The sequence below is a fragment of the Motacilla alba genome, chromosome 1A (assembly GCF_015832195.1).
Source record: "Motacilla alba alba isolate MOTALB_02 chromosome 1A, Motacilla_alba_V1.0_pri, whole genome shotgun sequence".
Lineage (NCBI taxonomy): Eukaryota > Metazoa > Chordata > Aves > Passeriformes > Motacillidae > Motacilla > Motacilla alba.
The window spans coordinates 59,868,906-59,894,466 of record NC_052031.1 but is presented as its reverse complement, the minus strand read 5'-3'; the positions used below and the strand labels follow the sequence as shown (position 1 = coordinate 59,894,466).

At 37.4% G+C, this 25,561-nt stretch overlaps 1 protein-coding gene across 1 annotated transcript in view; it reads right to left on the bottom strand.

Moving 5' to 3' along the window:
- Positions 1–9,577: 9,577 nt before the first annotated feature.
- The window catches only part of MTPN (myotrophin), a 30,616-nt gene continuing 14,632 nt past the window's right edge, over positions 9,578–25,561 (bottom strand). Inside the window, exons 2-4 of the mRNA XM_038154187.1 lie at positions 18,215–18,328; positions 17,190–17,273; positions 9,578–12,804 (exon numbers count right to left, since the gene is read on the bottom strand). Of these exons, the coding sequence (XP_038010115.1) occupies positions 12,718–12,804; positions 17,190–17,273; positions 18,215–18,328 (285 nt within the window). The 3' untranslated portion in view covers positions 9,578–12,717. The remainder of the gene's footprint in view (positions 12,805–17,189; positions 17,274–18,214; positions 18,329–25,561) is intronic.

The following is a 25,561-nucleotide window of genomic DNA, read 5'->3' as shown; positions in this document are numbered from 1 at the left end:
CAGTCTGATGGCTTGTCACAGGCTGTTTGAAATGTCAGCCTGCTGGAAACCTTGGATTTTCAGTTGCAATGCATTTCTGGAACATATTGCGGAGATACAAGCTCACTCCATTCCAGGGCCTGCAAAATTAATGATCTGTCCCAACTTAGTTTAGATGGAGATGAAGTCGTGCATGGAAGCTGCCAAAACAGCCACTGGTAATTTGTTGTTTGCTACAAGAGGCAGGGGCAGGGAATCAATTCATTCATTCAGGAAAGGAATCGATTACTCCCCTAAGCATATGTTTACCCTTGTAAAGAGCAGTTTCTAGAGGAGGATGCTTCACAAGGACTTTGGGGAAAACGAGAACTTTTAATTGGCTGACCGTTTACACATTTGGGATGCTTGCATTCTCTTGCTTCCTTTGAAGTCAGAGTCCAGAGTCCCCAAGGACTGTAAAGTTACAGGATAATTACTGATTGTTAAGGAATTATGCTTTGTGAAATAATTGTCCATATAATTTCTTCTCTATTGCTCCGCACCCCTGGTAGCCATTTGATTTTAAATAAGAGAAACTTCTGGATAGAAAATGTTTAAGTTTTCCAGACTTCTGACAGAAAAAAAAAAAAAATCCCTTCACAACAAGCTATTGAAGAAATCTGGCAATCAGCACGGATAAAAGTTATGGCACAGTTTAAAACTGGAGACAGAAAGAATTGGACATCAGTAGCCATTTCTCACTGTTGACAGAGGTTAATACTGGAGTGACCTAGGGACCAGCCTCAGGACTGGACTGAGCACATTCAACCCATGAATTAATGAATTGAAAGGGAAGGTGAACACCAAGGTGACTATGTCCCCTTGATTATTCTGGATTCTTGTGGCCACTAGGGATTACAAGAAACTTTGTAAAGACCTAGCAAAGATCTGGGGAATGTGCCAGATGTGATGAATCCACAGACAGCGACAATTTTTGTCAGTACTGTCAATTAAGAAAGAAAATTTTGCTTCTTCTCCCTTACAGCAGTTAAAATATTGTCTCAGTGTTATCATAGTTTTGCTGTTGTTGTTAGGCTGCATTTTCTGCTATTTCAGCTCTCTTTAGGACCAGGTGAGAAGTAGTGCTAACACAGGAAAAGAGGTTGGGGCTCAAACCACGATGGGGAGAGGAGAGGAATTCTGCTTTTTCAGCAGCATTTGTTATTTTAACTGTTTCACCAAACCACAGCACAAATTATTTGTCTGAAGAACAAACAAAATAACAAGGAGATCAGCTCTCCTGAATCCAGGGATGGCCACTTAACCATTTGGAACACCATTCTCAGCAGGGGAAAGCACTGAAAGCACTGCCAAGTCCTGGCAGTGTCTCCACAGTGTCTTTTTGTGGGTATCTGGAACTCTCCCACCACTGCTGCAATGACAGCAACACATTTGCAGAAGCCAGGACAGCTCATGTCATACCAGTGGCATAAGGATTCTTCACGCACCAGACCCCAATATGCCACCCTTTGAATAGATTTTCCTCTCCCTCCAGTGTGGCTTGTGGAAGCTCACCAAGCAAGGCGTGCAAGACCATAGAGTAAAAAAAGGTGTTCAGCAGAGCTTAAAGCGGCCCTAGAGGTGACAGCTGTGAAAAATGAAGTCATTTGCAGCCACCCTACACAGGCACTCCTGCCACTGAGAGGCAGAGAGCTGCCTCAAGGACAGGAGATCCCACAGCTTTGTCACAGTGGATTAGCTCACCTTCAGCCTGATAGATTTGTACTTCCCAACCTCCACTGGGATTGCTGGCTCCAGAATGGAGAGAGCTTAGTGCTTGTTTATGGCATTGAAATAGGCATTTATCTTTGTTATTTCTGTATTCAGGATTACTGCCCTGGGTGAGTGGTTCTCAAACTTTTCTGTGTTATTTCTGTATTAAGGATTACTGCTTTGGGTGAGTGGTTCTCAAACTTTTCTGTGTAATCAAACCAGAAGGAAGTTTCACAACCTCAAGACAGCTGTATATAAATTAAGAGAATGTGGTCATTCTCAAAAAAAAGACAGAATCTGAAAGTGTAGAAAGCCTGTGGAAAGCAGCTCTTGGTAATTATTGTTCGCTTATATACTGCTAATTTTAAATAGGCTTTTGCATTTTAGAAGGGCTGCTGTGCTTGTCTGTTTCAGGAAGAAACATTAAAACTGCTTTCCTGTGCATTTTGCAATACTATATTTCACAATACTCTTTCAACTCAGCAGAATACAGTGGTTTTACAGTTCAAGGTTAAATAATAGCACCATTTGGAAAGCAAATATTGAGCCAAAGAACTTCAAAGCTGCAACATTCACTAATTCAGCTTCCATGTATTTAAAACTACAACTACAATAAAAGAAAAAAAAAAGCTAAATGAAAAAGCCCAATTAATTAATTTGAAAATATTATAATTAATATCTCAAGTTTGGACTAGTTTCTTTTGCTCTCTCCCAAATTGCAGCACAAAAATTGCAGCTCCAAACTTTATCAACTTTTGCCTTACTATACTGAGTCAAAGCTCTCTGTAGCAGAAACTACTGGACTGTGTAAACATGAAATGTATTAGTGAATGCATTGCAACAGACACTCATTGCTTTCCTTTCCTGTAGGGTTAAAACTCTTTCTCTAGCCCCAGGCACAAAGAAAGCTTTGCTGCAAGAATCATTTTGTCATGTGCATTTTTTTACCAAATTTTTTGCAATGCACACTCTGCATTACTTTCCTTTTATTATGTTACCTGATAATTCTCTGGTTTCCCTAGTAACACAAAAAATATCTTGCTTTACCCCTCTTATGTATTACCTCTAGAGATGTTTTCTGTAGCATCACCTTCCAATGCAATTTCCTCCAAAACTCATCAATTCATAATCAAAAAGAGAGCAATGGACCCAGCTGCTTTGACAGCACAGCCACATGAATTGCATATGACCCTGCACACTTCAGCTTCTTGTTTTGTGTTTATCAAAAATCCTCCCCACCACTGGCTCCACTTTTTAACCACATTTTATTTTCCAGCCTAGTATTATTTCTTAACATGCAAGCAGGACAAATTCAGGGTTCTTCAGCTTGGCAGTAATACCCTGGGCAATTGCACTGCACAGGTTAACAGTCCTTAAACTCAAAAGCATTTCCTCTTTTTGATCATACCTTTCCAGAGGGAAATCATAACTGGCAAGGTCAAACTAAATCTTTTCAAGGAAGGACTTGCTAAATAACTGTGAAACTGAGGGAGGCACAGATTTTCTGGGGCCTGAGTTTATTTATATGTTGGAGAACCAGAAATCAACAAAATTGTCTTTTTTCCTCTCCCTACATACTTCTTGTATGAGTCTGAATTCCTTTGCTGCAAAAATAACGTGTTGCAGGAACAACGCTCAAAGTTCAGCTTTATCTTTGCAAGAGCTAAACACCGCAGATTAAAACAGTGAAACTGTTTAACACCCTCCCTAAATATTTTCCTCCAGTATTCTCAAGTGAGGGAAGCACTACCTCTCACAAAAGTAGAAAAGATGAAAGTTTTTGAGAAGAGTTGGCCTCCTGTAGACCCTTGGCCTGGATAGCAACGAAAACAACACCATGGAGAAACATTTCCCTCCTGACATGGTGGACAACAGAGCAGATTGCTAATACACAAACCTTTGAGGCTGAGCATCTCATATTTCTCTGATGTAGTCACACAACCTTGCAGAAACCAGTTGTAAGATGCTACCAGTACTGGCATAGGTATCAAAACGCCAATAAGAACTTAAGTAAGTGGACACAAAGTAATTTTCCAGTTTTTTCTTTTTTTTTTTTTTTTTAATTCATTGGTTGGTTTTCTTTTTTTTTTCTTTCTTTTTTTTTTCCTCTTTTTTTTTGTAGTTAGTTTTTTTTGTTTTTTGGTTTTTTTTTTTTTTTTTGAGAGGGGAGGGTAGGGGGTTGTTTGTTTGTTTTGCATTTGGAAAGGAAGTGGCAGAATACCAAGGTTATTTTCATACCAGCTTTTCATGTTTCTTACCAGCTGCCTCTCAAACCCAAGTACAACCATTTAATTCCTGATTACAAAGAAAGTGTTTGGATTAAACAGCCCTAAATTCTTCAGTTCTCAAGAGTAAATTCCTACATGTTAGGTACCTATTGTGATAACAATGATGTCTGATGTGATCCATTTATGTAGCATTCAGCTTTTACAAAAACTTCATCAGTTCTTATTATCTAACCCTGCCAAAGATATAAGGTATCAATTTTTAACCACAAAATTTTATCAAAGTTCAAGAATCAAGGAAATTCCTACCTCTTATTATCTGCTAATCAATGGTCCATGAGTAAGATGAATTACCCTCTCTCTTTCTTCCTAAAATGAAAGAACAGTAATTAAAGGGAAAAAAATCTACTTCTGTGCTATGTATTACTCTGACTATTTACACATACAGAAGTTTCCCTCAGGCAACAAGGGATTATTCTATTTTAATCAAAGAACATACACAACATAACTCCCAGCTTTAAAAAACCCAAAAGACACAGAATAATGAATTCATCTACCATTACAGGTAGATGAATTTTTGAATGCAAAGGAAAAAACCTGACTGAAATCCTCATTATGACAAAAGAAACCCTGAAAAATAATCCCAACTGCTGGTAACATTAAAAAGTGACATTTCTTACTACTAACCTGTCAAAAACCAGATCTAGTATAATTTCAAAGCCTCTGCAAGACAAGCTTTGCATTTGTTCTTAGTCAAATAGTTTACAAAGTTGAAGCCCTGACTAGATATCTGCCTTTATCACTGCTGTACTTACACCAAATAAAACTTAAAAAGAAACCTGCTACCCTCTTAGTGTGCATCCACAGTGATTCCTTAATGGGACTGCTGGCAAGAGTGACAAAGCTTCACACTGGGGTTTTGGCCACAGGCTTAACAGTGGGACACAGAACCTTTGAAGAAACATTCCAAATCCTCAGAAAATCACTGAGGTGTGACCTATCTATGGGTGCACCCTAGCACATGTACCTACTACCTGACAAATATTTGAGCATTTCCTCGGGAGAGATTCCAATAGGATATGCTTTTATATCTGCAGGAAGTTTTCACCAGGCAGATCAAACTCACGTAAGCTCTTTCAAATCAGCGTTTCCTCACTTTGGTATTTTGTCACTAGATAAAAAGAACAACAATCTGGTTGAAACCTTTTCTTAAAAGCTAACAGCTTTCTGCCTAGATGGCCATGAGCTTATTGATGGGTTTCCCCAGTCAGCAGCGCATTTGGAGGTCCACAGGGCGTCACAGTTCCTCTCCAGAGTGAAAAGGCTTGTGTGTGCAGCAGGCAGCTCTGCACTGACATGGGCCTCTGCTTCACAGCAAAACTGCAGTGCAAGAGAACCAGCATTTTCCAGCCCAAATGGCTGAGGAGTAAGAGACACCTAAGATCTTCTGAAAAAAAAAAAAAAACCAAAAAAAAAGGAATAAAGCCCAATTCACAGAGAACATGTTTCATCCATCATTTTGAAGCAGGAAGGTAATAAAAAATATTTTCAGCATGAACACACACAAGTATTACCAAACATTTAACTCAAAATATAACAAAAGCTAACAAATTTAATTAATTAGATTATATCTCACATATGCACAAAAAAGCTTATTCATTACATTACCAGGTGCTCAGATTTGTCAGATACAAGACCTGAATGCAGTACACCTTTCTTTGCCTTACCTCAACATGTACTGCCCTCCAACTCCTAGTCTACAGCTCAGATTTTATAAACTTGGCTTATAATTGTTACTGAAAAACATTTAGTCTCCAATAGAAACTGTGAAGAAATAAGCCTGAAATAGAAACTGGTCTCTGAAAAACTACTCAGTAGCTATGGGATCTTATTTTTTATCCTTTACTTGCCTGCCTTGTTCATTGGTGCAATATTTTAAAACCCTGCAAAGCCCAACTCTAGCTCCTCTTGGGCTATTTTTTAAAAGAAAGGATGGCCTATAAATATTCAGCTTTTTATGGTGAGAACACAGCCTCAGAAGCACCTCCTTATTAAGTGTACAGGTTATGCAGCCTCATTGCTGTAGGCTGGATCTATTTTCTTTCAAGTTACTGTTTAATATGGCCCTGTAAATATTTAAATGTATAGCTACCTTCAGCAATTTCATTAATTTATAATTTTAGGTCTTGTTCTCATGTTTGCAGACTCTGACACTAGAAATTTGTGTGTGCTTCCTCCATCTGTCTCATCTCTAAATGTGCTCTTCTGTGCTGAGAACATTACTGATACTGACTGCAAATTGCACTAAAAACCCTTTAAGATGTATCAAGACCTGAGAGAGAATCCTCCCATCAGCTTACATCTTAAGTGAACAAAGGAAAAGGAAAGAAGTTGATAACTGAAGTACAGAGAAGTTTGTGTGATGCCTAGAGAGGCTACCTAGAACAGAAGCTGGACAGTGTTAAAGGAATAAAGTAGGTATTTATTAAAAAGGCCTTCAAAGGATACACCTTGGGCAGTACAAGAGCCCGGCCATAGCTCCACCCAAGATGGACTCCTGGTCACAAGTTTTGACACTTTTATAAGTTTTGGTCCATTTATATATTGGGGTTTAGTATCCAATTACAGCTTCAGGTTATGAAGTCCCATCCTCCCAGATTGCTCTCCTCAGTTCGCTGTTGTTTACACTTTTTGGGCCCAAAGCTGTAATGGTGTCCTTGGTTCGCAGGCTGGAAAAGGATCGTTTTGTCTGACTAAACTGTGAACATGCTAACACTTTATATGAAGTTCAGAGTTACAGACTAATACAGGATCTAGAAAATATGAAAGCTACAACTTCCTTAAGTTTTATCTGACTATGCATCATGTGTGTAGTCACAAACACACACAAAAAAAAATCTGCTGTTGTATTGATCCCAGTTCTCAATGGGATCTCAAAAACTGTTCCAGATTTATCTACACGTAGGTATCGGTAGGAGGTGCAGCAATAACTTTTCATAGCAACCTGTCAAAAGTATAGATGTGAGGTATCCTTCAGAACAAATGTTCTTGTATAACAGATACTCACAAATACAGAATAATTTTTTTTGGCCAAAATATTGTAGAAGATAAATTTTTGTTGTAAAAGGTGAAATTATCGCTTCACGCAAAATAGTGATGAAAAAACCCCTTCAAATTAGTGTTGCAAGACAAAGCTCACCAAAATATTTATAAGTAACAAGAATAAACTTTGGGAAAGACTTCTGGAATGTAAAACTAAATTTTTTTTGTCACAGATTTGGTTTGGTGGCTGCACTGACAAGTTGGCAATAACCAACCAACCAACAAGATATTTTGTGTCAATCAAACAGATCTGTTGGTTTTCCACTGAAAATAATATAAGAATAAATAAAAAGAATAATGAAAGAAAAAAAAAGGTATCTGGACATGGTCAGAAGATGCTGTTACTCAAACAAAAGGCTACATATCTTAATTAAAAGTGTATTTCAAAAGGAAAGAGGAAGCATAATTTAACTTCCACAAAGAGTTACCTACTTTTCAAGACTTCCCACCTCCAAATACTTTTCAGACAAAAGAGTTAAAACATTAATCCAAACTAGATCTTATTTATTTTACTTTGAGATAAAAGCTTTAGTTGAACAAACTGAATGTTCTTTCAAATGTAATGAGGAATTACTCTCATTTAGAGGAAAACTAATATGAAACACACAGAAAGAAATGTTTCGGAGGTGAATCATTTAATATAGGCACTAAAATTGAGCTCACTGGCCAAGAAACTATTTTTGAGACTGAGTTTTGGACCCTTCAAATTTATGTTCAGCTTGAGACAACCAAAATAAATTTTCCTTTAATTAATTTTGATAAATGGATTGAGACCTGCAGTCTGTTGTGGTTTTGGCACACTGTCCTGCCTCTTAACTTGGATGGCCACGAGATGAACCTCAGTGCATGAAAGCCTCTATTCTTAATTTTGAAATGTTGCAAAATTGTGTAGTAAACAAGAAGTGACCGAAAAGCACAAAAGAATCCTGTGTTCTGTGGCAGCCTGCAGTGCACCCAACCCAGAGACATTTAGGATGTGGGAGAATGGAGAGGTGCACTCAGGTGCTCTCCAAACACCACCTCAAGAGTGAAGACACAAGAGACACAAAGTTAAAAAAGAATTTCTATTTAAAAGAAGGCTCTCCAAAACAACATTAGGTTACAATAGCAAGCAATGCTATTTAAATGCAACACTTAGAAGTTTAAAATTAGAAAACACTGTTTTGACTGCTAAGGTGGGAAGAGAGGAGCTCTGATTCTAGGAAAAAATGTTCATTTACTTCCCAAGCAGACAAAAATTGCATGGGTTTGAAGATTCTGAAGGCACTGCACGAAACCAAGTGCTTTTCAAATACTCATCTAGGAAGTTCATGGCATAGCTTAGAGTTGGAAGCTATTTCCAGCTACCAGATCACAATTAAAACATAAATATTTTGAGGAGAGCTCTGAGAGTATAGTTTTCTCCAAACTGAGAAAAACAATCAAGTGGTGCAATTAGAAAAATTATTTTCTTGGGCCAACATCCTTTTGGATGGGAAACCATTTTCTTTCAAAAGATCAGCCATAGATAGATAAATATTAGAGACTCTTTACCTGCAGAGATGAATTTGGTTTGCCAGTCACTGAGGAATGTGAGTGAAAGAAATCTGCATTTTGAACTGAGAATACTTCCTCCTGTAAAAAAACTGCCCATAAAAAAAGGCCCAAAGTCACACCAAAACCACTCACAGGACAAAGAATCAGTAATATGAACCAAGAACTGAAGCCCACACACATCAGTTGCCACTGGCCATTACACCATTTGAACTGCTTTGGCATTTATAGTGAACACACACTTGTTCTCTCCAATATTTGACTGAAAGGTTGTGCATACAGCCAGGGAAGTTCTGTAAACTTTTCAAAGTTTAGCAGAGAAAACCAGGAAAATTTAATTTATTTTGAATTTTTTTTTTGACATTTATAGTTCTTCTACTTTGACACATCTTCCTGTACTTTTCTTTGTAAGTGTCTATTTTAAAATAAATCATATCAAACACTTCAGGCAATTAGATTCAAATCTCTACTGACAAGCAAAGTTAAAAAAGGAAGTTCTGACAAAGTCACTGTAAAGATGTCACAAGAATAATGAATAAACATTTCTATACAATTTTTTTCATACTTCAGCTGCGATTTCTGTTAATAACTGTTTTCAATTTCTTTGATGAAGGAGAAAGCAATTTGCTTCAGTCTTCACAGGTAATAGCAGGAACATTTCCTCTCTCTACAGATTATCTCTTAGAATTTTAACATGAATAGAAGATTTTCAACCTTAACCATTTAAGCAGGAAAAGCAGACTACCAGGCCACAAAAATTATCAAAACTGCTTTAAATGGATGTACTTTAAAACCCCCCAAAACAACCACAAAGAACACTATAGATTTAGTTTTCAAAGCAGCTTCCATTCCATGTTTCTTATAAGCAGCTAAACAGTTTAATCACTGTACATGTGAGCTGGAACTTAGATGACTTCCAGGCAAATAAAAAGTTGTAGCCTGAGGTTAATAAAACACAGGAGCAGAAAGAGAAATGAAACACCAAATTCTCATATCGCACAATTCAAGTTTATTCCATTCATTCTTGCAACACAAACTTAAAAATACAGTATCATTTAGCATTCTGATGTCTATGAACCATGATAATGATGAACCCAACTGTGTCAAAACAGTTAACAATGGTGAAAAGAGAAAGTCAAATATCAAAATGCACAGAGCACTAATTTTTCTTCTGTCACTGCGTAGAAAGATGATTGTTTATCCATTTACAAAATATAATTAAGACAAGTTCGTTCTGAAATTTTGCATGCAACACTGCAATTGCTTGACCTAGGACACTCTATTCTTACCAGCCTCTTCTACAAATAATCAATGTTATGTTCAGTTCCATTTAACTATTGTACTCCTTTTCTCATTTGCTCCCAGTAAGAAGGGAGCAGAGGGTACAAAATCAAAAATATACTTAAGTTTATAACTTATTCAGCACAAATTTCAAAGGAAAAGGTTTAAGAACAGAGTAGATTTCCAAGTATATGCAATTCCAGTCTGACAAAGTATTTAAATTCTGTTTATAGAATGAAAAATAATTTACAGTTTGGTATTTTTATCTAGTTAGGACCTACTCAAAGATAGAGGAAGCCACCCATTATTTTTTCCACAAAATAGCTAACAAGAAAGAAACAAATGAACAAGCCCAGTCTTGAGACAATTACAAATGTATAAGCTTTTATTTTTACTTTTTTTTTTAATCCTGGGCAAAATGATTAAACACCTGTTATGTAGTGCAAAAAGCAGAAAAGTATTTCTTCTTTATAAGCCAAACATTAAATGCCATCTTTTTAACTATCTCAAAAGGCAGCTTGGGTATATATTACAGCCAAATTAACACGACTCACTGAAGTCTGTTTGCTTCTTTTTCCCCCAAAGGGTGAAGTACGAAAAAATAAGGTGTCCCCATAATTGTAGAAAAAGGGAGGCAAAATTGCCTCAGTGAATCTCCAGAAGAGTTAGTACAAAGATGATGCTTCTTTGCTCACTTAAATGAGAGTTAAAGGGAAGGGCAGTAAAGAATACAGAAGAAAAAAAAACCAACAAAAATACAAAACCACTATGGCCTGACAACTTGACACTAATCAACACAAAAAACTTGAATAATCAAGTTCTCCACATAAAAACAGATTGCAGTTTTCTAGACTAGTATTTGAATAGCTAAGTATTTAATAGCATAATATGGAGGCAAATTGATGCCAAAGATTGTTACTTTCATAGCTGAATAAAGAGTTAAACCTATAGTCTGTGTTCACACTATTACAATGACATAACAATCCAGCACTGATCAGAGATAAGATTAAAGAATCCTCTTATAAATAGATATTAAAAGCATTGTTCACCAAATATTCTTGTTCTTTTATCAGCAGTTCACCAGTTGATTTATCACTGCTTTCCAACCCTTCTGTTCCTCCTTGCCACCCATCTCCAAGAAAGAGAGTAATTGCACTGTACAATTATGGCCAGAGTTGATTGTTTTCTCCATTGCTTTTCTTTTGCTATGTGTAGATGTAAATCACTTCGTGCTCTCATTTTACACTCTCAATGCAATGCTTTTCGTATCTGAGACATTCAATCCTAATATGCAACATTATTCAAGTAAAACTAAACCTCCATTAAATACAAGTGGTAGTCACCAGGCTACTTCTATATATCCTCTCAATTTCAACAGTGATATCAAAATAATATCAGCTACTTTTGTGTAAGAATTCAGCATGAGACATTATATACATTTGTTTTTCTGTATTGTGTTTGTTACCAGAAAGTTTGAAATCTGTATTTCAAAAGAGAGGAAGATGTATAGTTTGTGGTATAGAACCTGTTACTCAGTTTTAGGTGAACCAGGAGTCTAATGAAAATTTTCAGGATGAAAGCCAGCAGCTCAGATATTCCTGAGGACCACAAGATGTGACAGGAGTGCCTACAACATCATTAAATACCTTCCCATGAATGATCAAGACTGTCATATTAGTATAGTAAATCTTATCTAAAAGTCAATGGTTAATGTGGTATGGTCACACTGGGAACTTCCAGAACAAGCCTCATGCCTTAATGGAATTTAAGAAGTTCACCCATTTGACAATGAAACACTGGTTTGAAGATATGCACAATTAAAAAAAATGTGTAGTAGTTAGAGCAAGTTAAGACTTCTGCTTGTACATCTTCCTGCTTCTACATCTGAACTTAGAAAGGTTCTATGTTTACCAGAAAAGTTTAGCAACAATATACACCTGATCTGAATGTCTAAATAACTGCTGTTCATTTTCCCCGTTTGCTTTGATTATCCTTGTGTACCAAACAGCCTGGAGCTTTCACACGTGTCTAGGAATTTTATGCTGATGTGGCGAGTAAAGAAATTTCATCTTACATTCCTTTTGGAAAAAAACTACAGCGAAATTTTGACCTCTCTCTCAAAAGCAGTTACTTAAAATGTCTATCCTGGACTGAAACAAATATGGGATAGAAAGACTTCCAATTCAAGCATCCGAAAGTACCTTGGCAGATATTATGGAGTGTAACACCACCATGCCTCAACTGGTCTTTCTTGGTTTGCTCATGAGTCAGAAAACATTAGTGTGACATCCAATTAGTCAATATAAAGAACAGCTCCAATAACTAGTATCAAAAGTCCTCAAAACTGCAACAGAAGCTATAGGCAGAAGAAGAATAAAGCTACCCACTGAGAGAGAAGAGCAACCCAGCCACCTACATTACTACACTTCAGATTGTGGCAGACACTAAGAGCATGGGACTATTGTCTCCTTCACAATTAGTTTCAGGTACATAGCACAGTACTTCCACCTAAAGGAAGTACTTCCATCCATCTAAACAAATCTTAGTACTAATCTAGGAGGCTTACAAGCCAAATATTCAGCATGGTCTGTCTTCCTTCTTCCATTTTCATTAGAAACGGGAAGAGATTGTGCACTGGAAAGAAGTTCTAGAGGGACACTGTTCATAATAGTTTTCAACCCTCTCCAACCAGATTATCTTTGATACAAGCCCCTAACTAGTCTGACTCATAAAGAATTTCCCTCCCCCCAAAGTATTTAGCTGAAGAAGCTGGAAGATGCAAAGAGTGACAGACAGGCAGCAGTGTGAGGCCACAGGAGAGACATTTAAGATATCAGTCCATCCGTCACTGAAGAAGAGTCTTGATTGCCTGGTTGTCAGTGGCTTCAAAGGCAGTTAGTCCATCTGGGCCTTTCACAGTCTTATCAGCACCCTGCAAAGACAATGGGAAGCACTGTCAGTTCATAAAGCCAGGCTGCATCTGTGCAAAGTGTGTCAAAAGATACATAACTTGAATTATTATATTGATTACATATTAAAACAAGCTTTTCACTGCAGTGCCTTGTTTTAATTCAGAAACCAACCAGACAAGATGTACAGAACTTTTCAGCATGCAGCTAATCTGAGTTGCCAACTTTGTCATTCAAAAAAAAAGGAAAAAAACCACAATTTTTGTTACACAGAAAGTTATAAGTCCAACAAATTATCAGTTAGTTTTAGATGTAATTTTTGTTTCCGGCAACTACTACTCTTACAAAAGCAAAAATTCAGTGTTACACACTTCTACAAAATCTGTGGTGCAAGAAGCTCTCGCATGCTAAATTACACAGGTAATACCTGGAAGAGCTGATTTACCAACAAATCATAATATATTCATTCTATATCATAAAATGGCCACACTCATCAAGGATTGCACTTCTCTTCCATTCTGAAAAAAAATGCCCCTATTGATACATCAGAAGAACAACACCACAAAATCATTCCACATCCAAAACTGCTCAGGTTTTTTTGAAAGAGTTATGTCTACACCTAAAAGGCAACCAAACAGAACAGGGAGGCAACAGGAAAAGGAAGGATAATGCACCAACTGGATAAATCAAAGAATTAGAATAAACTGCTGCAAGTAAGCACAAGCACAGTGCCAGATTTAAGGGAGGAGAACAAAAGAAGGGAAACAGACTCATTAACTAGTCATGTTTGCTTTGAGCACTGTGTAATCACTTTCATGAAAGGGAAAACACAGACTAAACTGTAAATAGGGTAGTTAAATAAGGGGACAAAAGTTATTAGAGATCATAGGACTGATTTCAGAACAACTCTGCAAGATGATATGCAAATCTTGCTTGAAAATGACAGGAAAAACACTTTGGGTACAAACACATTTTGTCGAAAGTGTGTACAGCAGAGGGCTGTCTTCAGTTTATGCATAAGCTCTCCACAGAGTAGGTACAAATCCCTTCTCAATTACAAGGAAGATTGTTAGTTACCATTAAGGACACTGAATAGTTTAGGGACATAATGTACCTAGAATTTCCATAGCTTCTTCACTAATTAAACACACAAATCCCTACTGAACTTCCATACATAATACCATGTCTGTTCCCAAGACAAATCTTACTTCCCTAAAATTTTCCAACAATAATAAACATCTAATAAACTGGATCTGATACCACTGTGATGTGCTACCAATGCTACTTTTCACAATGTAGCATATTTTCCTCTCTGAAACTTGTACACTCTTTACTTGCACATACTCAACCCATCAATTGAAAAAGATGGTTTTGCAGTGGTTTTTATGGCAGCACTGCCAGTCTTGTGGTCCACTGACCAAACTGATGCCCAAACACTACAAACATGTTGCAGTTCTCTGGCATATGAACATGAGCAGAATGAGCCTGTTCCAAACAAATGACAATTTGGTTACTGCAAGCACACACTTGGGTGAAACCATGGGAACATGGCTTGTAAAACATTTATTTTTCCCCCTAAGAAAACCCCCAAGAGATTTAGCAGGTATTCAGCACTTATAATCTTAGTTGTCCAGGGAAAAGGCAAAGAAGAGTACAAATAGCTTCTTTTGCAGGTGTTGATTATTTCTACTGCTTAGATAGCACTCAGATTAGAATTTATGTGGAAATCAAGGAGCCTTCAAAGCTGTTCCTTGATGTTAAGCTCAGAAAACCCTGATTTGAAGAAAAATAGAACTATGCAGTAACTGACCTGACAGAATTTAAAGAACTTTAATTCATAAAACTCTCCATCAATGTACCAAAACTCTCCACCAATTTAGGGTACCAAAGATAACAGTTAACTGAGGTAACTTTGAAGCATAAAGAAAGGGTTTAATCTTAACACAGGACTGCTCTTCCCCCCTCAGAAACATACTTCAGAAAAATTATTGGCATTCAGGACCTGGGTTTCTAAAACAGCTTTATTGAATGTAGGATAAGAGGGTCATGACTACCTAAGGAGGACACCATCTATTAAACTCAGTGCTAATAAATTTAGAAAATTGGCCATTAGCTAGACAGAAAGACTCCTGACTACATTCAATAAAAAGTGAAGGAAACAATAAAGGTCAGGTCAAGAGGACTTTAATTTGCAGAAGTACAACACTGCTTGGAAGCAACTTTATTAAAAAACTCACAGAAGTACAATGATTTCATAGTATTCTCTATTTCCCCAAAGTAAAAAGTGCCTAATATTTGTGTTATGTTCTACTCCGAAAATACACATACACAAATAAATATAAACCCTCTCTCCTCGGCAGGGAAATAACAAACAAGAATGTTTGCCCACTTAAATCACCAGGCAAAGCACAAATGTTAAACAGGCTCTGAGAGCCACACATGAGCTACTTGGCTCCAGCTGCAGTTCTGGAAAATACCCAAAGCAACAAACACAGAACCCATGATGAGAGCTGAGCTCCCACCAAACTGTGAAACCAGAACTGGGGGCACTTAAAGCTGGGAGAAGATTGGTTTACACAGCAAGCAGCAAACTGCTAAAAAGAAGTTGCCAGATGACATAACAGAGGCAGATGTCTTCTTGTTCAAAAAGTAGATGGATGAATTCATGGCCAACAGATCTGCCAACACTTCTGAACAGGGGACAGATGTATGCACCTCTGAAATCCCCAGTGCAGCAACCATCAATGAGGGAAACAAGTGAGCAGATGTGGTCATATTCACAGCTCTTCCTTTTGCCACTGTCAGAGAAGAAAAAAGGGGCTCAACTGCCCAACTTAATAGGATATTTCTTGTAAAACAAAAACAGAACTATTTTGGAAGTTGAACAAATGGATGAAGTTTGTTGCATCCTATGCAACAACCCTCATTCTCTAAGCTTTCAAAACTGTTAATTGTCTATTTTAACATACTGGTTTCTCTGACACTAAAAACCCACAATTATTTACATTACAAATCAAACACCAGATTATTAAAGAAAAACATAGATCAATGTCTGAAACATTTCTTGAAATACTCCTCCTTCTCCTCCCTCTCAATAGCTTGAGAGTCTCATGTAAAAGGTTTCAAACACCTCCACAGTCCATCCACAACAGAAAGCAATGGAGAATGTTGGCTTAGTAACTGGGAAGAACATTTGACAGTCAGGAAGTTTTAGATCTTTCAGTAAGGGCTGACTCCTGATTCCCAGGTATCTGCTACCAAAGAACATATGGCACAAACAAGGCATGATTAGTTTAAACTAATGTTTAAACAAGGTTCATAAAATAACTGTATTAAGAGACAGAACAACCTCTACATATAAGCCCTGTCTCAAAAAGACAGAGCTGTTAAGCCAACTTCCAGTTTATAAATATTTCACCAGCTAGCCCATGTAAATGGAAGCAATCGACAGTTAACTCTGCATGAAGAAATATGAAAGTAATTTATTTTTGAACTAATCTAGGTTGGAAAACCCTCCAAACCAGAAATGGAAATGAATCAACATGGGATAAAGGATACCTTATTTTTTGATGATGCTAAATGAAGGATCAATCCTCAAAATGAATTTAAGCAAGTCGGATACACCATTTGAATCATAAATTAACAGTCACTGCATTTGTTTACAAAAAAGCGCAAGTAATATCCAGACAAGATCAAAGAAGTTAAGTGAAATTCATGCAGCATTAAGGCAGGAAGGAAAACTTTACCCTGGAAGTGGCATATGAACGTATTACATGGCAAGAATTCATTTGGCCAAATGACTTAAGTGTAATCAAGAAGGAGTGCATGTGAATAGAGAAAAAAGATTGCTTGAATTAACTACTGGCTTTGTAAAATTGATCACTTTTGTAATTAAAATTGGAGAGCAAACAGAGACAGATTAAGCTTATTCTCCTCAGGACAAAATTTACAAGCTGTAGGACAGAGAAAGCTTGGCTTCCTACTTTTATTTCCCCTACCTCTGCCAACCCAGATGGGTTCTCAGTCATCTGGCAAAAGTTGAGGGAAACCACACCTCTGAGCAACTTCACAGCAGAGATTGCATCACATGAAGCACTTAAACAGCTGCCAAAGCCAAATCCACTGAAGGAATGCATTTTTTTTTCCCTTACTGATTTGCAGCTTTGCTCTCTAGCTGGAGCCCACAATACTCTTATGGTCACTGTTACTTTTGCTACACAAGAGAAGTCCTTCAACTTTGTCTTCCAGCTATCTTTCACCATGATCAGAGTACCCTCTCTGCTTTAGCAATACAAATGGAATTTGTTTGATGTTCTGATCATCCGGAGCATCATAATCTTATTGCAAAAAAAAATCACAGTAATATGCTTTGCTAATGGATAACTTGTTCAAAACATTTGTATCTCACCTTTGACAGAAGCAATTTCACACAGGAAACATGGCCCTCATAGACTGCTGATAGGAGTGGTGTGATATTGTGTTTGTCTGGAGCCTGTAAATTGAGATACAATTACTTGAAGGACAATTTCACACAGCATTATAAGGTTTCACAGATCTTTTTAATTTTCTTTAATCAAGAGTAAGGAAGTAAAAATTTAAGAATATTAGCCAGAAATGCATTCCACAGGATTTTTTACCTCTTTTTGATATATTTTAAATGATAACCAGAAAAGTTATCATTTAAAAAAAGAGGTAATAGCAAGATATATCTTCCACAAGACTTCAAGGTATCCCAAAGCTTGTCCATTATTTTAGGCCAATTGTGGAGTATCAGCTGACAAATTTTGCCCAGTTTAAGAACACTACTTCTAATTCTCCCATTTCACAGGCAGCATCCCTTCAGAAAAGTTTTGGCTGAAATATTCTTTTGGCTGTCTTCTCTCTAAACTACATTCCTGGAAAGAATAAGAAATGGAGCAACTGAAATGCTATTTTTAACTCTTCCCCAGCTAGGAAAATTCCCAAGGAAGAGATAATTTTTCCAGACACCCAGGAGCGAAATCCTAGCATTTCTGTTATGAACTAAAGCTAAGATGTCTTACATGTTAACTTTTGGACAAGCATTCTAAGGCACAATATTTGGGGTGTATGGTTGAAGTACTTAGGAACTTAACTTCTGAAGGGCTGATACAGCTTAGTCAAGTCTTTTCAAAAAAAGAAGCCATGCATGTCAAGCTACAGCAAAACATCTTAAACAAGAAAGAATGTCTCCAAAGAGACACTTTTTCCAGTGTGCCCAAAGAGAATTAAAACATTTAATAAGCATAATTGTAAACTTCTAACCTCTAGAATCCCACCTCTCAAATATTTTAGATGCATCAAATTGTTTCATTTGATTTATATCTTTCAGTGACCATTCAGGCACTTAAACCAATCTCTGTGGTGTGTGTAGGAAGACTTTAAGAGATTGTTTGCAAATACAATAATACATACATTAATGTCAGCTCCTTTCAAGAGCAAAAATTCCAGAATCTCAAGCTGGCCACAGTCTGCTGCATAGTGAAGAGGCTTCCTCCCACCTTCAAGTGTCCGGTTGACATCTTCACCCTTTAAAACAAACATAATCTCATCAGCAAAATTTTAGAGTTAACACACGAGGAAGAGCTTGAAAGAAATCCAACACCTTTAAACATGATGAACAATGTTCCACCCAAATATTTCAGTCACTGCCCAAGAAAAATGAAAATTAAGTTGCTCAATTTCTATTCCCTCACATCTGTACTTATGACTGTAAGACAACCTTGATCCCTTGTTCTGTACTGCATCTCAGGTGTACCTGTACACAGGGTACAAGTGCACTAGGTAACTCATGATTTAAAAAAAACCCAAACCAAACCAATTAAAAAAATCATTAGAGCTTGTACAAAATGCTTCCCTTGGCTCCTTTTGCTTCTCTCGCCCCACAACTAGGATCATAGTTATCTGGCTAAGTTCCTTTATCTGCTTCTATGAATACTGAAGCTTTGCATAATGACAAACCAGCTGCACAGAAATAAGTCAGCATCATAACTACCAGCAGGTGAGTCCAGGCCATCCATAATTTAAAACCTAATTATGAAACTGTCCACCCTGTTTTATAAATAGCACTTGCCAATTCTACATGATACAAACAAGTCTGAAGAGTCAAGCAAATCAGGCCACAGGAAGTTGTACTCTAATGCCTCTCATACGAGTGGATTGAGGCATCTCTTAAGGCGTAAACAAAATTTAATTTACTCAGTACCTAATCAGCTTTGTTTCCTCACCTTGGGTTGTGCAACTAAGGATAAAGTGATTTACTGCCCTTCGTTAATGACAAGAAGTTACTGGAAACCAACTAGAGACAAGCTTTGTGGTAAGTGGCTTCTTGCTCTTATGTGCAAGGAATCTTAGTATTTTAGGAAGTGGCTAAATTTTGCATCATACTTCAAGCCCTGTATCTCCACAGAAAAACAATCGTAAGAATTTCAGCTGCAGCACCAATTCATTCTTCTCTGTAGAGCCCCTGCAGTTCCTTCCCTCCTGTCCCAAAGTTTTAGAAAGCACACAGAATAGAGGGATTGACATACATCTTCCAGACATTACCTCCCTTCTAAGAATGGAAGAGAAGACTGCCAGAAGGAAATCTTATTCTGCTTTTGATGTTCTATGTAATCAGTTTTACACTACTAGTGAAATAACAAGATGACCTCGTTATTCTCCTCTCTTCTCAATAGAATATTCAATTATTCATCATATACCCTTGTAGCAGATAGTATTGTGATGTAGCTTCTCATTTGCTGAATTTCATTGACAATTAAGTTCCAATTTAAAAAAAAATCACCCAGATCAAAGTAGGCTAATAGCACATAAATAGTCTGGGAAAGCACATAAAGAAGCAGCATATACTTATGTTGAACATTAAACTCTACCCATACTTTTATTTGCACATGGCCTGTTCCCATAATTTTAAAACAACTGGCATTTATAACCCATTCATGTTTGCAGATACATTAGGGATTGGGTGCACAGGTTTAAGAAGCCAACCACATGAAAGCCACATAATAACCAACCCAAACCAAAACTATCTCCAACAGCCCTTGTAAAGCCTGACACATGCCAAAACATGTAAGTAAAGTAGCATGGGAGAAAGGCAGGCAAGCTAAGTCCTGGGACAGCACACAGTCAAGCCATGAAGTTCACAGTCCAAAGGAAAGTTAGAGTCATCACTTCTCAAAATTAGGACAGTCCAGCAAAACTCTCACTTCCTTAACCTTACAAATATTATTTGGCTCGCTGTCTTATACTATAGTAATTTTTCATTTGTTTTTAAAGAATAAAGCAAAGGTCCTCTGTTCTCTCCTAAGCTGGCTGTGGAATAAATTCCTGCTGGATGATGAACTTTTAGAGGGAAAAAAAACCCACTCAAACTCCTGGTTTTTAAAGATCCGCGTAAAGATGATGAAAACAAGTTTATAGGGGAGTACCTAGCAAAAGGTTTGCAAATAAAGATGTCCCAAACAAAGATTACATGGTACTGAATATTGGCACTGAGAACACGTATCATTAACATTTGAAGTTAAACATCAGAACATTTTAGTCTGAATCAACAGAACACAGACATCATGTAAGTTACAAAAATTAAAAAAACTCAAGTACTCCTATATTCTTCAATAAACCAAGTCAAACATGCAGTTGTTTCATAGGTTTGAAAAGCCACTGTAAAACAGACCACTGAATGTCATAAAGCTTTACCTGGCCTTTCCTACGCCCAGTCCAAGAAATATAGAAGTAGGAAGGGAAGATAAAACAATGCATTTAATATACAGGGATCAAACTCTGACAAAACCACTTGTTTCAAATGCAGTCATCAACACATTTACATTAAAAAACTTGCAGGACTCTTCACAGTTAATTTCTCTCAGGTCTTTAGATCTCCTATTTATATTGCCTAGGGTATCTCTCTGTAGGACAAGCAGCGGTTTCCAAAGTGAGGTGTGAAAACCCAGAGATGTGCAAGACAATCCACTGGGGTGTGAAAAGAAACTGTATCTTGTACTATTAATAAAATGGAAAAATAGCACTTATTTCATCTTTAGTTCATCTCTAATTCCATTTTTGGGGTATATTTTATAATGTGCACATTACACAGTACAGGAGTACATACTGAAGCTGACTTAAATATCAAGTCCCAATCCATCTGCTCAGGGCCAGGCTGGATGGGGCTTTAAGCAACCTGGTCTGGTGGAAGGTGTCCCTGCCTATGCAGGGGGGTTAGAACTAAATCTTTAGGCATAAGATAAAGTCTTGAGCTCCAGTCTCATAAATGAGACAGCTCTGGTGAAGGTGTGGCTAATTATACCAACACAATGAGATGAAGTGGTGTCTCAAGCCCTGTCATAGGTTGGTGCAGGAAACAGCACACAAATTAAGATTAAAAGAAAAACATTACCTCTGCATCAAGTTTTCCAAATTTACTGTGGCTTTGAATAATACTGGCCAAACATGCCATAAAGAATATTATGAACTTGGGTATCAGTAATCTTATGAGGTGATGATTCTCAATACAGAACTCTGAGACAGCAAAGTAACCAATATATTGGTGGGCTGAAACTGAGCTGCTGAAGCTTTACACTTAAAAATCACCATCCCCTGCAGAGGCACATGGTCAGAATCCACATAAACTGACAAAATGGAGCTTAATTTTGTCTTTACACCCACAGGAGCAAAATCTTCTGTGCACTAGACCAAAAGTGACAGAACGAATCTTCAAGGAAGTTTTATGAGACTTCTACCATTTTCTAGAGTCTAACAGAGCAGCAAGGAGGTTAACCTGTGTATTTGGAGGAGATACAATTAAGCCAGGATCAAGGAATCATATCATCCTCAAAATAAAATGTAGCTTCAGTCAAAGCTCAGACTTCTCCTGAAAGAAGATTATTTATTTTCACTTTCTGGAGTAGACCCACACATTCACTAACAATGGTGCAAATATTTCTGCACAGTTTCAGAAAGTAATTTGCCCATGCAAAAGAAAAGACATGATCCCCTCTATAATGACCTTCCAGAATACACTGAATTTACTCAGTCAGTCATTTCTGGCATAAGCCACATTAGTAACATTTTTCTTTTCAGATCAAAGACTCAGGGCACCAGCTATGCAATAGCATTAAAAATCTGTTACACTCATGAAACATCAGAAACAGCAGTTCCCAGGTATCTGCTTTAATCCCCTCTATTAAAATCTGATTATGAGTAAAGAATCTCCAATTACTAAACAAGACAACATAAAAGAAGACTTTTATATCCTATTTCAAAAAGTTACATAAAATAGCTAACAGAAGAACATTAATTAGGAGATCTTAAGGTATCAATATCAGTTGAAACGTGGCTATCAATTTTTCACTGCAGGACAGGAAAATAAAAACTGGAAACTCACTTCCAAATAACTTTAAGAACTTTGCTTTTTGAGTAACTAAGAGTAGGATTCATTATGACACCCTATGAATGCAACTATCATCCACTTTCTGTAATGGAGCAATTTAATCCATAAAAACATCTGCTCTAACTAATTTCTTAAGTGACTACTGCCAAAAGTAGTTACTCTTGAACTTAATTCTTTCAATACCCTCTCTCTTACACATTTTCCTTGCTTTACCTTCTCTTGCCAATATACCTACACAAAATCCCTTGTTATAACCCATGTCCTTTTCCAGTTTAGGTCTAGTCAAGGCTTTGGCTTTTTTAGTTCCATCCCTGCACACCCTGGCGAAGTGCCTATGTTCTTCTTGGGTACCCAAATCCCATTTTTATGCTCCCCTCTTTCTTCCTGAGCTCAGAGAGGAGATCCTGACAGCCAAGCTGCCCTCCTGTACACCTGATGAATGTCCCAGAGTAATCTGGAAGGAGCTGCACCTTAACAGCTGCCCTGAAGAAGTTGTGCCAAGTTTAATTCCTTTTTCTTTTGCAGCCCTTGTTAAAAGAATGAGCCAGAGTTTGTCCCTAATGCATGTTATGACATCAGCTCCATGCAAATGAACAAGTTTAGTCATAAAGTACAAGTTCTGAAGCTCATTATTTTCCAGGGAGATTATTTAACCACACCTACCTGACTCCATCCGTCAACTGCCCCTGCCTTTCTGCAGCCTTTATTACACAAGGCTGTATTCAATGCCTGCCTTAGTCTCCCTTTATCTGCTAACTCCCTCTTTTCCCAGCTTCTGCCAGTTTCAGAAGCATCAACACTTAAAAACAAACGAGCTAAACTCAAGTTTAACCTAATCTAGGTTAAACTTCACCATTAAACTAATCTAGGTTAAACCCAATCCCCATTCCAGCACCCTACAGCACACTCCAGGTGCTTCAAGCACAGGCTTATTTTGCAGTTGCACAGGAACTGAAACCAAACCTGAGCCAGGTGTTCACGTGAGCACTGTGGTTTGTCAGAAGTGTTTTTCTAGAACATTGCTGCCAGGCTACAAATGTCACAGCTCACCCTTCACTTTAGCACCAAATTTTCTCCTGTGGGGCAGCAACAGCTTTGCAACTCCCAGCCAAAGTCTGACCCTTACCACCCCTGCACCAGAATTAGTGGCTGAATGATGAATCCAATGAGGGAACTAATCAGTGTGAGAATTTATTTGATCATTTCCTTCATCTGTTCCATGACTGGGCATCTAAACACACCAGCAATTAGTAGCTGGGATTTACACTGCAGTTCTACCACAGGAATAGAAACTGACAATTGTGGCCTCATTAAATCCTACCACATAGGTTAACTGTATTAGTAGAGCAGTGCCTGTAATACTTATGGCATTAAAATGTTCTTTCAGATTTAGAAACAACTACATATCCCCATCTGTACTTATCATGCAAAAATAACTGCCCCCTTTTCATGCATTCCTTCCATTTGAGTTTTAATGAAGGAAATCAGATTCCATGCAGTCAGATGTCCTTAGAGGGCAAGGAAGCCTCTTGCAGGAGCTACTGTGTAATTCCTGTCTTCATTACAGTAGGAAAGAAAATAACTCACTGTACAGTCTGTTGCATTACTTCCATCTCTTTTCATACAAAGGATGGCCACCTTTACAGTGTATTAGATAACTCTGACATTTTAAATATAGCAACAACTTTGCTGTCTCAGTGGGCAAGAGGAAGAGTAAAAAATCCTCTTTCTATAAAGAAAAGTTTAAGCCCTATGGATGAGATATTTTGACTATTTCGCTGCATATTGAAAATACTACTTCCAAAAACTTAAGTTTACAGAAGTAAATTAAAGATGCTGGATATAATCTCAAGACATGCTTTGCTATAACAGAAATTATACTGGTATCCACTGAATGAAATTTTTCCCTCCAATATAACTAAGTTATAGTTTTTAAATCAAACCAAGTGCCTGAAATGTTAAGTTCTATGTTTTGCAGTGAAACATATATAAACTGAGCTTTGAAATCACTTAAGAACAATATATTCTTCAGTCTTATGAAGGAAGAGCAAGCTTGGATTAATCACACCTGTAGAAAAAATTATTAGTTTACAAAACAATCTTGCACTTCCACAGTGGGTATGTGGGGGGCATGGAAGAACTGATTATGTCTTAATCTTCCCCAAACACTCTATTTCATTTTCTCAGAGTTTGAGTCTGCTCACACCCCTTCAATCATTCTCCACTATAACTTTCTCCAGATTCATTCATCACTGGAAAGACTTTTAAAAAAAGCCACAAGCCCACTCCCCCACCCCTCAAAAATCCACAAACACCAGGTAGGTACTCTGAAAATGAAAATACATTAAGTTATTTTTGTCATTCTACTTAAATTCTCAAAATGGTTGTATTTTAAGTACATAAGCCAAAGTACTTTACTGTTTAACCTGTTTGTTTTAGTTGTATGTTCATAGAGTTTTCAAGTGTTTACTGCTGCAGCTCTGGGGCTCATCTAACCAAAAGTTACCTCTCTAGCAAGGAAAATGTAAACACTTTGACTGAGAATTGTTAAAAACAATACAGTAGAAACAACTGAAAAAACCACCCATTTTCTACACACAAGGCCAGTCATTCTACAATTTCTAAAATAACTGTGAGCTCAGAAATGTTATAAGCCAAGCAAACTTCAGTCCATACTCAAACAGCAAAAACAACACGATGTTTTCGATATAGCTAATCCATGGGTCATAAACACTGGTGGTAATGAGGGAAAACTTAAATACCACACTTCCTGAAATCTGACTAATAATCTAAAAATATAAGGAGAGTTTAATTCTACAAGCTTGTCAGTCTAGTGACTCATGCCATTGCAGACTATTTAAGGCTGAAAGGGAACTTTGGAGGTTATTCAGTCTAACATTTGCTCTTAAGTAGGTTCAATCAGATCAGGCTGCTCAGCTGAGTTCCATAGACCTCCAAGGACTGAGGATTCCAAAAGTTCTCCAGGCATAAGGCCTTTGGGCATAAGCCCATGGTTTGATCATCCTCACAGGGAGTATTTTTTCTTACACCTAATCAGAATTTCTTGCATTTTAACTGGAACTCTTGTCTCTTTCCTGTGCACAGCTAAGCAAACTTTTCTATATCCTGCCCTTTGTACAGAAAGATCTTCCCTTTATCTTCCTAAAAGGAAAAAATCCAAAAACTAACAACAAAACCCCAAAAACCTAAGCTACCACAACTCTTAACAGCATCAACTTGTACATTTTTTACCTACCAATAAAACCAGAGGTAAAAAAGCTTTTATAATTTTTTCAATAGGTCCTTTGCTCTATAAAGCAGCTGGTACAGATCTTCCTGTGTCTTTCAGTTTCCTAACTAACCTCAACTGCACTTCA